The sequence below is a fragment of the Pyxicephalus adspersus genome, chromosome 1 (genome assembly GCF_032062135.1).
Source record: "Pyxicephalus adspersus chromosome 1, UCB_Pads_2.0, whole genome shotgun sequence".
NCBI lineage: Eukaryota > Metazoa > Chordata > Amphibia > Anura > Pyxicephalidae > Pyxicephalus > Pyxicephalus adspersus.
The window spans coordinates 79,710,675-79,729,198 of record NC_092858.1 but is presented as its reverse complement, the minus strand read 5'-3'; the positions used below and the strand labels follow the sequence as shown (position 1 = coordinate 79,729,198).

The following is an 18,524-nucleotide window of genomic DNA, read 5'->3' as shown; positions in this document are numbered from 1 at the left end:
CTTGATGGTATGTTTAGTAAAAATACCCTGATTGTTTCAGTGTTTTAGTTCTATGTCTAAGATTAATCAAATGTGGCCATTTGGACTTTTTAAAAGGTTAAAACTTTGGTAACTGACAGAGATTATGATGTGGGGAGTAAGAAGGGCAGAATTCTGCTTAGTAAAAAAACATTTTTCAATTGTGCCCACACTTGTGACATCAGATTTCTACATTTCTGTCTGTAATAGTTTTAAGTAGTACGTCACAAACACATGCATACAAATAAAATCAAAACTGCAGGTCAGAACAAGGCAACACATTTTATTCCAAAAAGGCCATCTTGGATGCCAGAAACATACTGTAAAAATTATTGAAAAAAATGAACAGTATTGTTACATATCATAATATACATCTTTTATACAATAATTACACATTTCAGACAAACCCCCATTTAGGAGGATTAGTAGTTTATTTGTCCAGGAATCTGCATATTCATAGTCCCATAGTCCATCATGTACATAGGCCACTGCTGCAAAATAAAAAAAAACATGTAATGAGGTTATAATAATAATAATATAAATTAGAACATAACTGCCTCAAAAAATACCAAGAAAAAACACTTATGACATATGTGCATGGAGACCAGTAAAATGAAACACACACAAAAACTAACACAAAAACAAAAAAAAACAATAACATACAGTGATATTTGGCATAACCTATTGCAATTAACATATTTTCCCTGTGTTATTTTGTATTGATTTTAGGGTGACAGTGGGGTTTTCTGGAGTTTCATACTATTGTTAAAGGTTAAAACTCCTGTGAGGTTAGCTGGGGCTCTATAGAATACATTTCCCTCACTTTCTGTTCTGTTGACAACAGTTTTACCAGCAGGGACTCTAAATCTCAAAAAGCAATGCAGGCAAAAATCAGGTTTTTAGGTATATGCAGGACGAATATAGAGGCACAGATTTCTACCTCCTAAATCTGCTTGCAATTTAAACTCTGAAGGTGCTAAAGAAGTTACTTGACAGATGTGAACTACATTCTAATAGAGCAACAACAGATATGAAAAAGTAGTATATAAATAAACATTAAAAATGGTAATTCAATGAATGTAAGCTTTTTGTTCCTGTCATTAATCAACACATCACAAAGGTATGAATCAAAGCTATTGACACTTACTAAACATTATATCAGACATTACAAGCAATATTTAAGTTTATTGAAATCCGCAAGTCACCTATGAGACAGGACAAAAATCACTTCCATAGGACTGCATTCATGGACTCCACATCTTCCTACAGATTGCAGCTTTGCATAAAACAGTAACACCATACACACTTACCACTAGTGACACTGGATGTGTTGAAGAGACAGGATCTACATTAGAAGAAGAAGAGGAGGAGGAGGAGGAGGAGGAGGATGAAGAGCTGGATGCAGCTGATGACACAGAATTTCCTTCAGAGATTCTTTTTCTTTTTCGCTTGGGAGCAGCGTTGTCTTTTTCTGCATAGGGAAATAGAAGTAATTAAACTTAAAATAAAACCATACTTAAAATCCACTACGTCTTCCCTCATAATAATTACCTTTACCATACAATTAGCCTGAAAACTGTCTGGCAATGGCTGAACAGAGTATAGTTAAATGCACGTGTAGCACACTGCTTTACTATTCTTAGGTTTGCGGATCTCCACGATAATCATTTGACTTACAGATTTTTATATTCACTACAATAAAAGCTAGAAATACTTATGATCATACAATAAAGTATAACATATGATAATGTATTGACAGAGCATAAAATTTGCAGAGCTGGCTGTATCCATGCAGAAAGATAACCAAGCAACTGTCCAATTATTTAACTTGTGCTGGAATAGCTGCATAGTTATATCTAAATATAAAGTTGGGAACATCACAAGAGACATCACAATAGCAATTGTTTAGGAAACTGAAGGTAACACTTTTACAAAGAACTTTTACACTATGATCTTGTATATTACAGATAACAGAATGGTCTTCTATCCTAAAGCTGAACTAAAGTTGCGGCAAGTAAAATTCTTTAATTTGCTTTCTAGCAATTTGTTGTCTATACTGTCTGTGAATAAGGCCAAGTGCAGAGACCAAGTACTTTGCGCTGGTGACCCTATAGCTGAGAAAGGAAACAAATCTAAAGGTTAAGTCCGTAGAGCTGGCAGCAACTGAGAAGTGGGGAGATGCAGTACAGAAAACTAGCTATTGGTATTGTCTGCTATAATGTGAAAGAATGTTCTGGGAGACACCTCTTTCCTTTTTCAGTGTTTTGTTTCACCTGTTTTTACATACAATAGTTACAGTTCTTAATTTGTATTCTTGATAAAAAAAAACAGGCAATAAAGTTACTGTGAGTTTTTGTCAGCATCCTATTAGGATCTACAAAATATTGGCTAACAGGTGTGGCTCCAGATAAAATGATCTGGTCCGAACCAAGGAAATAAAATGCTATGCTCTCAAGATGCACAAGAATGTGCAGTGTGTAAAACATTTCATATCTAACTTCATGTGCTGCCTTTATCATGCTCCAACATCAAGAGGACAACTATAACCTCTATTATTTGGGTATATTTATGTCATCGTCTAATTTTAAAGCTTATCCTTTTTTATTCGTTTGGAGTGGGGTTCTTTTGCATGTCTGACAAAAAGCTAATCTTTAGCCAAAGGGATTGACCACCCATGCTCCTTATGTATCATACGGTATAAACATACTGTATACTATGGTATAAACACACAAAACGTTCTGCTTAGAATGAACCTGTTCGTTATACGCACAGGGCAATTCAAAAGGTTCATCTAGCTTCCCCAATCTCAAGAAGCATATCGTTGCCCTCTGCAACTACTTCCAGCCCTTGGCAGTGAAGAGGTGAAGAGTTAAGTTAGAATAATTATACACCTCCAGTGGAAAATCTAGCCTTCCAGTGTCAAGCAAATAATAAATGATCATTATTTAATGTCCTTTTAAAATATATAAATATGAAAATATTAAGCATAGATTTCACTCACGTATTTGTGGTGCTGGGTCAATACAGAGTTCTGAAAAAGGCCTGGTAAAAAATAAGAAATGTTTTGTTAAACTGCATATAAAATGTGTAATAGACAACATATTAATTCATTCTGTAGGTGTAAAGTATTTGCTGCAACAATTTAGCTGCAAGTGCATTTGCACAATTTTCTCATAGTCTCCCTGCAAAGCCTCACAAAAACCAATTAAACCTGCCTGAAGTCCACCTAAAGCAGCTTCCTGTAATGGGGGACAGGGATGCTGAATTACTCCTGAATTTAAAGAGCCTTTGTTCCTTATCTAGGTTGTGCTGTTTCTGCTTGCACTACAGTATCATGAATTGATGTTCAGGAGTTATAGCTATCAGAACTGTCACTGCTGACTGTCAAGCTTGTAGTTGTCAATTAGCAGCTTCCCAGGAACAGTCCTGTCATTGCAGTTTGGAAGAACGGATTGTGCTGCTAATCCTCCCATGTTTGTCTAATAAATAAATATATTTATTATTACTGCAGTAGTTTGCGTCTCCTTTTCCTCCAAAAAATTCTAAATCATAGAAGTCCCTCTCTGTTGCAAACCCAAATTTTCAGATTGGCTCAGTTTGCCCCAAATGTGTGCCATTTGTATATCCACTTCTGAGTTAAAACATCAATAGGTTGTGAAAAACAGACCCAAAAATTTACCCTGCATAGGAGGAAAATGTAATATTGGCTAAGACATAACAATAATCCAGTCCCTATTCCATAAAACAAAGGTCTATTTATTATTTCCCACTGAGTAGGATACTTACTGTAGCTGGTTTATTATCACCATATGAATATTTTCCCGTGCTGTTAAGATTTTCTCCAAACGGTTTATGTCATACGTATTTGGGTTCCTAAAAGGAATGTCATTTGGCAGTCCAGTGACTTCTATAGAGTCAGGGTTATCCCTGATTAATTTGTATGGCACAAGTACTGGGCGACCTAATCCAAGAGCCTCACCTGCACAAAAAGCACATTATGAGTTGTCAGAATTACTAATTTACAAGACTGCACTTTTAAAATCTTAACAGAATTTTTAAAATCATGACATTTGTTAATGCAAAGAGAAAAAAAAAACAAATACACAATATTAGTAGTACAATGTTAGCAGTACAGTTCTAGAGGATCCATTAAAGAAAACCTGCTTTGTGTCAGTGACATCATTTTAAAAATGCTACTTGCCTGAATTTTTTTGTATTTAAATTATGCAGCATGTAAAACTACACTGAAGTCTGAAATCCTAATCTGCTTTTTGGTCCAGGCCAGTGAAACCAATAAATAAACATTGGTAACACCATGTTTTTCTCAGTATAGGTTTATTTTAAGTAATAGTTGGGTTAGGTATATGAAGGGCTTTAAACAAAGGCTCAAGAATATTATGTTTTATGAAGATTTTCTTTTACTTCCTAAAAAAGTCCCAATTTTAGAAAATCTGAAGCTGAAAGGCATGGTTCACACTGACCATATTTTTCATTGAAAAGTTCCTTGACTTGCTCACGAAGGATAACTTTTTCACCCAATCTGTTGGCATCTTCATCATCTGCAAGAAAAAAGAAAATATTTAAGGCATTTAAATGTGCATTTGTTATCAGATTTCCTTTTTTTTTTCTGTTTTCGTTGAAGGGTTTATTGAAACTGGAAGCACTCAGAGGCAACATATTTGCAGCATATGTTATACAAAATGTAATAAAACAATAGGCTCAAATTACAAAGTTAACACAAAAAAGGGTGCTTTTTTTCAAAAACGTTAGGCAGCCAAATCCAATTAGATTTGAAAACTTTGACTTGAATTTTACTTTTTTTTGTCTACATAAATCAAAATGGCGATAAGCTTAAGGTAATTTTCAGTTCTAATTATTCAGATAATTAACACACATTCTCACAGACATTTAAACCTTAAATGCCTCCACTAATCCAAGACTCAGGACAGTATGACAGTGACTAAATATAAAAACAACCAAAAGCAAATATCTTACCAGGTCTGGGGATAAGTCCCTGAAATGGTCTGAAACATAAAAAACAAAATTGTCAGGAACATTATCTATTTTGCAGCAGATTAGACTGATTTATTTAGATATTTTTTACAACCATAAACCATCTATTAGTACTTGTAGATCTATGCATGTACCTTGCCACTGTGAATTCGATTTTGTCTGCTACAGCTAATATCCGCTCTAGATTCTGTGATCCAAAAGTACAGGGTTTACGGAATGGGATCCCTGGAGGCAAGCCTTCTATTATGACAGAACCAGGATTGCTTTTAATGCGCTTATAGGGAACTTGTACTGGGTATTTAATCCCAAGAGCTTCACCTGCCAATAAAACACACACAAACTGTCATTGATGTTCCTGATTTATAGCCATCTATGCATGCACTCATGCTTTTACAGCAATCTATAAATATAAATACAACCTTTTATCATTTTACAACAATTTCAATATTCTAAATGTTAGTCAGTTCTTGAAAAATAATATTAGGGGAAAAATGTGATTATTTAACATATAAAATGTGTACTTTAATATGTGTAAAAATGGGATATAGAAGATGTGATGTTAAGTCAAATGACAAAAGGCAGAAATAATTCTTATGATTCTATATGCAGCTGCTTGCATAGTTTGGGCAAGGAAACTTAGATGATGGACATGTCACTATAAAAGGTATTTGTTTCTGTGTTTTACTTCTGTGCACTTCTAGTTGGCCTTAAATACGCAAAGGGCATGAGTTATTTTATTTTCACAGCCGTTTCTCAACACACTCACCATACTTTTTATTGAACAGGTCTTGTACTTGTTCTCGAAGAGTATTAGCAATATCTATCCGTGAGAGTCTGGCATCATAATTCTCTAGAAGGAGAACATTACCTTAAATTATGTTTAGAAAACTGATGCTGTGCAAGACAGACAATAATCAAAAACAGATGCATGTACAGTAACAGTCATTATCTGTACTATTATGTTTTCCATCAGATGTTAATTTCAGCAGGCATCAGTATTGTTTTCAGTCTTACAATACTTACAGTCTTCTGTATGCAGCAATAACTCATGATATATATATATATATATATTTAAATACTGTGAGATTTATGATGCGGTCTGATGTGTTAAATGCGTACTGATGTGGAAGATAGAGAGTAGATTACTAAAGAAGTAATTTTCTACCAGGTCTGTACTAACCTTCAATATTTAAATTGTACTCAACCAGCATTTTTTCACATTTGGATAGCATAAGAAAGAAAATCCTTCCTCACACAAATCAATTCTGAAAAACACAGTTATGGCTAAACTCAATTATTAAACTGATCCTCTGGTCTCTACCAGTAATGCTCTGGGTTTGTATATTTCCTTTACAAGTTTCCCCCTGGCCTATCCGGCCTAATGCCGGCCGTAACTGCAAGGGGGCGTTAGGAACTGCCGGAGCCAAAGCTGCCTGAGCTCTGGTGCCGCCTCCTTGCTGTTGTTCCCCTATTTATGTTGATATTCTGCCACTGCGGTAAATAGGGAAGGCTCCCTGAAGGGAAATCCCTCTCCTCCGTATGCATTGCGGGATTTCACTTCAGGAGGCCTTCCCTGGTGGTGGGCAGAGCCATTAGGGCGGGACTCAGAGTCCGGCCTAGTGTACTCCCGCCCACCCCATAAATAGCCTAGTGGCCATAAAAGTTTGCCGACCCGTCCCACATTCTTACTCTCCTTTTTCTTTGCCCCACACAATTATTGGATGTTTTGCACCTATCGTTTACCTGAAATTAGTTGTTCTTACCTTGAAAGTTAGGTCTCTTTGTAGCATCATCTGATAGGGAATTGTGACAATCTTGTTCCCCAACTCCTAAAACAACGAGTCAGATATTAGAATTGCTGCATTCTGATAAAACACTCATGGTGTTGATCAGTAATACACCAAAGTCTCATTCTATTAACATGTGATAATAGAATGAGATAACCAATAACCACTCATCTGACTTCTAATTACACTAGTCTAACTATTTAAGGTGCTATATCTGATTTGTTGCTATAGGTTGTTTTAATTTGGACATTAACATGGAATTTTGAAATGGTATATTCAATAGGTCCAAAAGAAGATTTCTGTACCTATTGTTCGTGTACCAATGCAACTTTAAACTGAAGACTTACACAAATGGCTTTATTTTCAATAAATACATAATACGCTTTTGCAGCATTTATTTCAAAGGGATTACAATTAAATTACATGCAAAAGCTTAGAATACCTACTTTCCTACAGACTGCAACTCCAGCACTTGCTCCTATAAAGAGCCATTGCTATTATCCAATGTTTCCTGGTTTACAAATGTCTAGTTTCCCACTGTGCACTGTGGTTCCAACCTCTGGCTGTTGTCATTGTTGGAAACAGTAGTGATGTGGTGGCTGTGGGTGGAGACCCATAGCACAGGGGAGATATATGTCACACCCAGTATTCCTAATGGAAAACCAAGGTATTTCTTCTATGTAGTAAGGTAAGAGTTTAATTTAAATTAGGCTCATTTATTATGAAGAAGTAAAGCACATAATTTTTTTTGGCATGCCTATTCTATGGAATCCAATGACAAAGTTTTAATAATCATATATTTCAGAAAAATTGCAGCATATTATTACAAAATATTAAAGGTGTGGTCTTCTGCACACAAATCTGTAAACTCTGAAACTAAAATGTGTTTTATTTGCTCCCACTTACCAAAAACATAACCCACAGCATAATATAAAATTTACTGTAAGATACTCCCAGTAAACAGTAGAAATAGGGCTGATAAACTCAAACAAAAGTTTCAGTAACTAATAGAGTCTAGCAAACAATCTTACCTAAAGGGCCAGGGCTATCCTGAATGCAGTCCTTAAGTCCTTCAGAAATCAGATCTGGTCTGGAAAATGTAACCAAAACATTGCACAAACTACATTTTCTTACTAAATAACTCAATGTTTGTATACAGATCTACCTTATATACACAATGCATGCATTCTATATGCAAAAATGTAGGTGGGATTTACAACATTTCTTAAAGTTATTTTTTACTACTTATTGGTCGCCACCTTTTTGCTAAAAATTACCCATTCCTTATTTTTCAAGTTAAAAACCTGCCCTGATCAATAGGATTTTCACCACCTGATGGACTAAAAGTCTTTTTTGAATGCCCAGATGTGCTTAATAATTTATTTTCATGTATGCATTTTACAATATAGATTAGCATTTTTGAAGAACCCTTATAAAAAAAGTTCTGATCCCTATCCAGAAACACGCTCAGGGTAAGGTTGAGACATAAGAATAAGTAAAATAATTAGGAACGTGTCATACGTAAGACATCAGGGCTGCTCTATTTGCTTTTAGTAGACAAGGTCCCTTACACTGGTGGTCAGTAAGAAGTATGATTGGTGATCATTGGGAAGAATGCCCTCTCACAAATGACTAAAAAGATCACTTGTGAAAGAAACTGCTTATTGTTCAAGCATTTTCTTGCACCCTCTAGGACAGTGTTTCTCAACCAAGTTTCCTCCAGAGGTTGCTAGGGGTTCCTTAAAGCGTACCTAAACTCAGAAATTTCACTTTACATAAAAGGGCAGACAACACTTTTATGTTAGGTAAAAATTGTTTGCAGAATGAATGGGAGCGCAAAGCCTCCCGGGATACCTACGTCACGCATCCAGGGAGGCTCTTGGGTGCTCCTTCTGAGCATGCCTGAGATGCCTGGAGCCTTTTCGCGCGAAGAAAAAAATTTGCCAATCTCACGCATGCGCAGTGAGATCGGCAATTTTTTTTTTCAACCACCCGATCTCGCATCTAGGTCAGGTGACGTAGGATGAAGAAGAGGAGAAGATAGCCCCGTCCGAAGCGTCGGCTCCGGGACAGATGCCGGGACGAAGCTGGACTCGATGCAAGATACCCCCGGATCGATCAGACTGCCTTGCAGGATTGAAGGTAACTTTTCAGTTTAGTTCAACTTTAGGCAGTATGCAACTTGAGCTTCTCAGGTAAGTTAGTTGACATCAGTGTCCTTTTGGCTATCTCTTAACTAAGCTGAGTAAAGTTAGTAAGGTTGCAGAAGAGTTTTCTCTATACTGAAGATGTTCTGCACATAAACAGGTGCATGTGAGCTGAAGATAGCACAGTACATTTTTATATTACCTTTTTATAACAAAGTGGATGTCATTGCTATGTTCCAGTATTCTTCTAAGTTTTGTGATTCCAAAGCAGTTTGGACGTCGAAATGAAACCCCATCAGGAAGGCCCAAAACAAACAGATCATCTGGATACATCAAGAACTTGGAATATGGCACTTTAACAGCATGAGAAGCCCCAATTGCTTTAGCTGTATTTGAACATGAGAAAAATATGGTTTGTACATATCCATAAATGCTGAACTTATTTGAACAGCAATGTTTTTAAAAGTGAACACCAGTTTAAACACAAATTGAAAACAGAATTTAATCCAGGTATATAATAGTTAAAAATCAAAATACAGTGGTACCTCGGTATAAGTCCGCTTTGGAATAAGTGCAACTTGGTATAAGTCCTGTTTGGACATGAATTGTCCAAAATGAAAAAAATTTTGCTTGGTATACAACCTTTGTGCTAGAACTTGTATGGGTCAAAATGAGTCACAACACCGTGCTCTACCCTTATTTACCTCTCTCGAGACAAAGCCACGACTGCCCACGAGTGTCAGTACGCCAGTTGCTACCTTTCAGTGAACAACCCGCGCTATAACTCTCTGTGAATTATATAACATCTCCTCCTCCTCCCCTCTCAACACCATCCTAGTAGGCACTTGACTCTTCCCAGCAAGGTAAAGTGAAGTAAATTTTCATTTATTTCATCTAATTGCTTTTGTATTTATGTATTTTAGTATAAAGCAGTGTTTAAATTATTCTATACAACCCCATCAATGTATAATATGCCAATAACAATAGGATTTTTTCTTCATGGGAACGAATTAATCATTTTCCTTTTATTTGGTATGTGAAAAATTTGTTTGGTATAAGTCCTGTTTGGTACAAGTCCAAGGATCTGGAACGGATTAAGGACTTATACCAAGGTACCACTGTATATTAAATATATTCCAGTAATTAGAGAAGGTAACTAACTGATTATGTCTTCATATGAACATTCTGTATTTAAGTGTATTCTTAGGTTGTAAAAAAAAGCAAGCACCACTGGAAAATTACACTATTTTGAATCGCATTGTGCTGGTGCTGTCTATCACTGGAAAATAACACTGGGAGTTTGCTAATGGACTGAGCAGAGTAAGCAAAATGATGATATCCACAGGGTAATGAAGCCCCTTCATTGTTTAATCAGCAGGCTGATGGCTGGTCATTAACTTAGATGTATTATATAAAAAAAGAGATGAGCAAGTTCACAGACTTGTAATGATGATTGGCAGGGATACAAACACCCCCCCAAAGAAAAATTCTATAATTGAGATTTGGATAAAAGTTTGATATTTGTGTCACTACTAAAAATTAGACTTGATATGAATATTAACAAATGAACATGTTACTATATACCATATAATTAGGGGTGTAAACAAGTGTTAGGGCCCTTTCACACCCACGATGTGGGTGGTTACTCCTAGGTGCACAACTAGCTGCACTTCAGGTAATCAAATTTGCATGCTGCTCTGGCACTGGCACAAACCTTCAAAAAAATCACGCTAGGATCTGCTGCTGCTGCACACAAAAGGTGGTTCCCATCTGCTCAATCATTTAAATAGAAGCAGATGGAACAGTAGTTAAGCCCAGGACAGAACACTGGGGCTCAGCATGTGTCTGAAACTGCCCTTACTAGTTTTTCTAGCTAAGAACAATACAAGAGGCTCAAAAATAAATTTCTGGAATATGTAAAGAAAACTTGCATGTATTTTTTCTACAATCATCTTATAAGTATATTATGTAACTAAAACAAATGTACTTACCATACTTTTTGTTGAACAAATTCTCTACTCTTTTTCTTAACTGTCTGATTATGTCTCCAATACCTTCTTTGCATAGTAAGAAAAGAAAGAATATATTCTTAAATTTCAATGTACAAATTCTTACAAACTGTTTAATTGTAATTTATTTATGTAATTTTGTGTTCATCTATATATATATATATATATATATATATAACAATCTAACCAGCAGTCATCTTGAATATCTTGTGCATGTTCACTAGTTGTATATGGAAGCAGTATAAACAATCAGAATTACCATCTATGTGTTTCTCTAAATTCCTGGAGTTCATAGAGGTTCCTTTTTCTGAAACTAAAAACAATTGAGAATGCATTAAAAATAATCAATAATCAATGCAAAGAATTCCTGTAAATAGGTGCCCATGTAAAGGAAGTGATATATGAAGAATGTGTAGCTAATTCTGTTGAGTGCAAAACTAATTTTCAATTACTGTCAATTATTTCTGTTTCAGCCATGTCATAGGCTAGCAAAAAAAAAATTATACAACACCGAACTTTTTCATTAAAACCTAGTTCAAATAGTCCCCCAAATAGCTTGTCATTTATCTAAAGGGAAAGTTCTTAGATTTTAGAAGAGCAGCTTGTTGTAGCTCAAATTCACTACTAAAATCTCAAGAGACTGATCTATTTGTATGACAATACTTTTATGGATCTATTTATAAAGCATTAAGTCTGATATTCAGCAACATTATCATAAACAATCCCTGCCATTCAACACACATGGATCTGGAAGAATCCACACCCAAAAACAGTGAATGTCAGACTCCTGCTTTATAAATAGATTTACTTAATGTTCACTGCTGCATCAGGGATTTTCAGTAGGATAGTTGAGCAATATACAAGATTACACAATGTGATCATTGATACCTTCTTTATCTTTCGAAGACTAAAAAAGGAATGAATTAAAGAGGAACTAAAGTGAAAAGTGCCTAAAAAAAATACACATACCTTCAAAGGCGAGTCTGATCCATTCTGAAGTGTCTTGCACTGGGTCCCACGTTGTCCCCGCATCCGTCCCCGAGCTGGCGCTGTCGGTGCCACCATTTTCTCCTTTTCTTCCTGGTTCTTCTTCCTTCCCGACCCAGGCATGAGTTTGGGTGACGTAGGATGGAAAAAAAACTTGCCTATCTCACTGTGCATGCGGGAGATTGGCAAATTTTCCCTTTGCGCGAAAAGGTTCCTTCTGCGCATCCCCGAGATGCTCGGGCATGCACAGAAGGAGCACCCAAGAGCCTCCCGAGATACGTGACGTAGGTATCCCGGAAGGCTTTGTGCTCCCATTCTAGGCAATCGAGAATTGGGGGGTGGTGCTGCACCCTTTTTTTTTTTTTTTTTTTACAAACAACAGAATTTTTACCTTATATAAAAGGGTTGTGTTACCTTTTATGTAAAGTGAAATTTTTGAGTTTAGGTATGCTTTAAACCTAAAATTAAAATCTGGAGAACTGAGCATTCACCTAACTTTTGTCAAATTCTTACAAATAAATATTGGTATAGCATTTATTAAATATTAAAATATTTATTCTATCTTCATTTTGGAGAAACTGACACACTTGATTTTTGGTTTTGAATTTTTTTTCCATTTGTGATTTTACAGTAAAATATATCCAGCAAAAATGTCTCTGGGTAAATCATTAATCTGACATTAAAATAGGATTCTGTTGGATTTGCTTGGACATACATTACCATGACAGCAATATTTACGTTTTATTAACAATAATAGGTTTGTTTTCCTTTTTTTCACGTTGTCCTTAATGGTGCCTGGAGCAGATCTGGTAGGTCTGATCCAGCCACCCCCTCACCCAACGCCGTAAATGTAGCAACAGGATAATCATAATAGTAATGAGGTTATCAACAAGCAATAGAAATATTTCTAGAGGGAGATTCAGGGGTAGGGCTGACACAGCCAAACTTGAAGGAAGTCCCAGTTACACCACAGCCACCATCACAGCATTTCCAGCCCCACTATGGAGTGCTCTCAGGAAGCACACTGTAGTAGGTCACAAAACCCAAGAGCTCAACAGCTCCTGAGCTTAGTGATTGACAATGGCTAATACTAAGCCTTGGGAGTTCCAACTATATAGTTAAATAAAACAAATATTTATATGACAAAATGTATCAGATGTTTATATTTTGTGTTAGTGATCAATATTTACCTGCTCCTGTATCCAGCACATAAGTGGTACTATCTGAATTGGACTGGATTGGACTCTTCAGGCATTCGGACAGTTCCTCTGAATAAAACAGATACAAAAAAAGTATGTATATATTATAAAGTAACTGAGAAAAGAGATAATCGAAACATTGGGCCTGATTTATAGAAGCTCTCCGAGGCTGGAGAGAATACACTTTCAGAAGTGAGGCTGGGTTATCCAGAAAACATGGAATGGATTTTTAAAAATAGTTTGCTATTTGCTAGCAAATGTTTTGAATCCTGGACCAGATCCATTCCAGGTTTTCTGGATCACCCAGCTTCACTTCTGAAAATGTATTCCCTCCAGCCTTGGAGAGCTTTCATATATCAGGGCCATTGAAAGAAAGTGAAACAATCTTTTCTCTGTATGCTAGACAGTAAAATATAGATAATTTCTGATGGGTTCTAATCCTACTAGTAAGTGTCCTAAATGTACACAGCAAAATGCGGATTTGTACCATGCTTTTTTGAACTGTCCGAGTATTAAAAGATTTTGGCGTTCAGTGGCCTAATATGTTACTGGGCTAATTTGATTTGAATAGAGCGAGAATTACTAGATGAAGCAGAACTTTGTTATCTATTGTTTCTTTAGTGGCAAAAAACAACATTGCATGAATGGATAGACTCAGATACACCCAGATTAGGTCTTTTTAGAGAAAAAATGGATCTTGTTGTTAAAATGGCCTGGATAGAAGCTTCACTTTTTTTTTAAACCTAGTAATCTTATATAGAAACTCAACCTCATTCTATAAAAGCACAAATTATGAAAACTTTTGAACATACTTCATTGTATACCTTAAGACTGTTAGACACTGATCCTCCAATACTTATAAATGTTGATTCATTCTTACAATTTTTGTAAATGATGGTTTGTTTAACCCAACTGTTTATTTGGACTGTTTGAATGGACTGATGAAACTGTTTCTTTTATAATGTTTGTAACCCTGTTTGTTTTTTCCTGTTGTTAATTGTGTTTCTCTTCTGTACTGTTATATAATTTATACATCCATCAAAAAACAATATTTAAAAAAAATGTATAGATAATTTACTAATTCTGTTTTGAAAGTTGTAATGAAAGTCATTCAAATTGGCAGCTCCAATGCTGCTTTTATTTGTTTTAGAATAAACAATTGTTTTCTTTCTTTCTTAGTAAGGTAGGTTCACACCTGCCTCTTCATTGTGAGATGTTCCAGCTGATGCCTTGCAAGCCGCAAGTGCACTCCTACAGCAGTGCTGGTTCGAAAAGAATCAGCATCCACACATGTGACAGCTGGTGGCAGTGAGTAAAACTAGTACTGCTCAGTACAACCCCCATTCATTCCCCATGGGGCTGCATCAGCAGCATTTCCTGGCATGAGGAAGGGTAAAGGCACCCTTGTCTGAGAGTTGAAGTTTGCATAGGCATTAGGTCCCACAAACAAAATAGGTGATAAATATCATTTCATTCCATACAATTGCAGTGTAACTGTTGTGATATGACAGTCATATATGTTCATTGAAATGCACAAAATAAATTATCCCATGCATGGCCAGCCTTACACTGAAACACAGTGTCTCTATGATTGCATTACCAAAGTACATTGGTTGTAGCCAAGTCCTATAAACAGCCTTTGCTATGTAGACACATGCAGCCACACAAAGTGGATAATGTAGCTAACCATAAAAAACAATTTCTGTATCTATAAGCATGGTAATTAAATCAGGAATGCAATCCTGACAGTAAATATATAAAAATAATAATAAAACAAGTATGGATAAAGTTGGTAAATGCTTAGTTTATTAAAGATAAAAAAATAAATAAATATTTCTAGTCATTTAAATCATATAGCTCACACTTTGTCCAGTGAATAACAAGTACCTGGCACAGCCATTTGCATGATTTCTTGATCTTCAGGCTCCACTTTAATATGTTTTACTCCTCCATTTGGCTCACCTGAAGTCCCTGTTGAAAAAAAAACGGCCAACAATCACAGATGACTAACAGAACGTTTAAAGAAATATAGTGCAGGATAACACCGATTCTAAGTACATCTGGTATGTGCTGAAATGGCCACTATATTCCATATGGAAAAAAATTGTATTTGTTTATTATTTAATAAAATTTAGAAAAGATAGATTTCCAATTTAGTTTTCTATTTACCTGGTTCACATTCCTCTGATATGCTGTTTTTTTCAGACCTGCAAAAAATAGCTGAATATTATATATTTACATCCTTCCATACAAGTTATATATAATAATAGGAATTGAAAAAAAACAAGTATTAGCACTGTTGATCCAAGCCCCTGTTGATCTCAATTGATGGCCTCCCCTCTTATTTAATCTCTTTTCCACTATAAATATAATTTTTATAATTAAACTTTCTGTTGAATCCAATCTTGCTTTCCTATACTTTATATTATTAGTTCCTGCCCTATTAACACACCTGATTTATTAGTCTAGTTATTTTATTAATATTATTATTATTGCTGTGTACCCATTAACACATTTTTGGGAAATTATAAATAACTGATTTGTGTTTATTTGGATTTTAAATTTGTAAACATGTGTAATATTCACATAATGTAAAAATGATGCTATTATTTAACAGAAATGTTAATCCTCTTAAAAATATATATTTTTGTACTGTTATTTTGCAGCATTTACATTGAAGATGCTATTTATATTACATTTATCTCCAACTCCCCAAAGTATGACACATCCGCTGCTCACAAGGGCACAACATGTGGTCTGTTTTCTTATTACCTAAAACCATGGAATTATAACTTGTTAAAATCTGTGAAGTTAACTGAGAAATCTCTTCCCTATTATTCTTTCCATTCTCTGTTTTCTCAGTGCAAGACGACGGTTCCTTGATAGGAAATTATTAAAAAATCTAACTAAAGGGACACTGGAAGCATTTGCGTGAGGAATCTAATAAATCTTTGGAAAAAGAATACACAAGAATGTACTGTAAAGCATGACATATCTTATTTATTGCATTGCTACAGTAAGAATAAATGAGGTTCTCATTTAGTCCATTACTTCCTTACTAATGCTACCACCTTATTTAGTTGGTTACATATTTTTGTTTAGACGCATAGAAAATTTTTTTTTAGAAAGAAAATATTACTTAAACAAAATCTTTTTTTAATACATATATGTACTTTTTTTTGTAAGTAATGACAAAAAGGCCCATAGCCCTGGTCCATATAGGTTACACAGGTATGAGAGCTAAACTGGTTGCATTCCATACTGTTTACAGTGTTACATAAAAGGCAAATATAAAGATGTCTAGAATAATATTAATAATAATAAACAGGATTTTTATAGTGCCAACATATTACGCAGTGCTGTACATTAAATCGGGGTTGAAAATGACAGACACAGAATAGATGAGCTAAAGCTTGTACCTACCTACTCCCAAGGATGTCCAAGGATGTGATCTTCTGGGCATCGCTACCAGCCTCTTCTCCCAGGGAGTTGGAATCAGATTTTGATGTTTCTTTGGTAAATTTAGCACCTGGTTATGTCAGTTGTATCATTCAGAACATTAACACAGTGACAAGTGACAAGACATCAGTACATAAAAATATAATAAAAAAAAAACTATGGGCCTGTTGACCAAATGTATATAAAGCAAGGGATGTTCGTGTTGCTGTCAGTGACTTATTTCCTTTTGTGTTCATCAATATCTTCTAAAATGCAGTATATCCAGTTTCTACATGCCAACCCTTACTGGAGAGTGTGGGGTTCGAAGAAATTCCCCAAAACACAACAAAAAGGGCAGACACTGAAACAAACGTTTTGGTCCTGGCCTCTAATACTCTGGGTCCATAGCCACTCATTAATAGGAGCAAACCAGAAACAGCAAGGCTGGGAAGAAAATGTCTACATAATAGGATACATAAAAATGCAAATTTAAAACAGGAGAGTGGCCAGTACAGGTATTCATGACTGAAGGTAGACAGCTTTAAAAAATATTCTCCTTTGTTAAGAAAGTATCTAGCTAATTTTTCTGTCCCTGTTTCTAGGAAATCACCAGTGTTATGTCAAAAATTTTAAAACCATAAAAATACATGTACATCACTTGTGAGCCAATGTTTTATGTATTATATGGATGTGAGTAGATTTCAATATATAAACTGTAAAAAATAATTACAAACTTACTCTTACCTTCAAATATTCTCTGATCGAACATACTGGACAAGAGAAAGAAATAAACAATATTTAGATTTAGTTACTCTGCAGTGTGCTATTAAGTGTACGAATTTACAATTATACCTTTTTATTTTAAAATGAATATTGTGCCGTTCTTCCAGGATTCGCTTAAGTTTTGGCACTCCATACGTACATGGACGTTTGAAAGGGATTTTATCGGGTATTCCTATTATCTCTACTGCCTCTGGATGGCAGGCAATCTTTCTGTATGGCACGGGCACCATGTGATCAAGGCCTAAAGCTTCAGCTGAAACAGAAAAAGAAAAACTAGACTGTGAATGACAGAAAACACTGCTTTAATTGCTAACCACAATCAATATAGGTGACTACAAGCTTGTTAGTGCATTAAATACATCAACTGATCTTTGACACTTTGTGTTTTCTGTGAATCTAATTGATTTTTAGACCTGTAGAAAATAAAAATGTGGCAAGGTCTGTAGAGCGGCTGTCCAAGACTTTAAGGGCCAATATTAACACGTTAGCATTTTTTTATTAGATTTTATTATTTAGATAATTTCTTTAGATAGCATTAAAATTAGTAAGGTTTACTTTACAAATGTCAGAAAATGTCATATGGCTATAAAGAAATCCTTGTCTGTGCCCCTCAGACAGGCCTTTATAGCAGAAAGCTGCTCATGTGTAGCTCAGCGTAGGAAGTTCGGATATCCTGCAAATCCTGGCTTCCCCAGCGGCTATCAGAATTAAAGGCCTGGTCAAACAAGATGGCTGAAGATTGAAACAAGAAAAAGGAGGAAGATGGTGTCACTTGCAATGGAATGGGGAATTAAAAAATTGCAATTATGCATAAAAGATTATTTGATTGCAGAAGGGGCATCACCTGTCCTTTCTGCAATAAAGAATATAGGCCTTCTTTTATCATTTCCAAATCTTGTATGCCTAAAATCAGCATAAAAACTATAAATAAACCCATGTAACTAAATGACCAGTTCAGTAAAATCAAAGGGATGATATGTCAGGATAGTAAATAACAAATTCTTGGTACTACATCTAAATGTCTGTAGTAATAACATTATATTACTCCTTACTCCTCCACCCATCCCATTTCATTTCTCTTCACTTGGAACACAATCTCTCATAATATCTTTTATTAAAAATTTTAAAAGGTACAGAAATTAA

General features: G+C 35.3%; 1 protein-coding gene across 6 annotated transcripts in view; it reads right to left on the bottom strand.

Moving 5' to 3' along the window:
- Positions 1-281: 281 nt before the first annotated feature.
- Positions 282-18,524, bottom strand: part of GTF2IRD1 (GTF2I repeat domain containing 1) — a 50,612-nt gene continuing 32,369 nt past the window's right edge. For 3 of the 6 annotated variants that reach the window (XM_072415817.1, XM_072415806.1, XM_072415772.1), the window contains 19 exons: positions 17,451-17,634; positions 17,343-17,368; positions 16,584-16,689; positions 15,330-15,367; positions 15,048-15,131; positions 13,152-13,229; positions 11,234-11,287; positions 10,957-11,022; positions 9,168-9,351; positions 7,850-7,908; positions 6,795-6,860; positions 5,798-5,881; positions 5,166-5,349; positions 5,014-5,042; positions 4,500-4,577; positions 3,805-3,997; positions 3,020-3,060; positions 1,329-1,489; positions 282-509 (listed from right to left, as the gene is read on the bottom strand). In XM_072415817.1, the coding sequence (XP_072271918.1) occupies positions 441-509; positions 1,329-1,489; positions 3,020-3,060; positions 3,805-3,997; positions 4,500-4,577; positions 5,014-5,042; positions 5,166-5,349; positions 5,798-5,881; positions 6,795-6,860; positions 7,850-7,908; positions 9,168-9,351; positions 10,957-11,022; positions 11,234-11,287; positions 13,152-13,229; positions 15,048-15,131; positions 15,330-15,367; positions 16,584-16,689; positions 17,343-17,368; positions 17,451-17,634 (1,784 nt within the window). In that variant the 3' untranslated portion in view covers positions 282-440. The remainder of the gene's footprint in view (positions 510-1,328; positions 1,490-3,019; positions 3,061-3,804; positions 3,998-4,499; positions 4,578-5,013; positions 5,043-5,165; positions 5,350-5,797; positions 5,882-6,794; positions 6,861-7,849; positions 7,909-9,167; positions 9,352-10,956; positions 11,023-11,233; positions 11,288-13,151; positions 13,230-15,047; positions 15,132-15,329; positions 15,368-16,583; positions 16,690-17,342; positions 17,369-17,450; positions 17,635-18,524) is intronic. The other 3 variants (XM_072415782.1, XM_072415791.1, XM_072415796.1) reach the window with 2 other exon arrangements.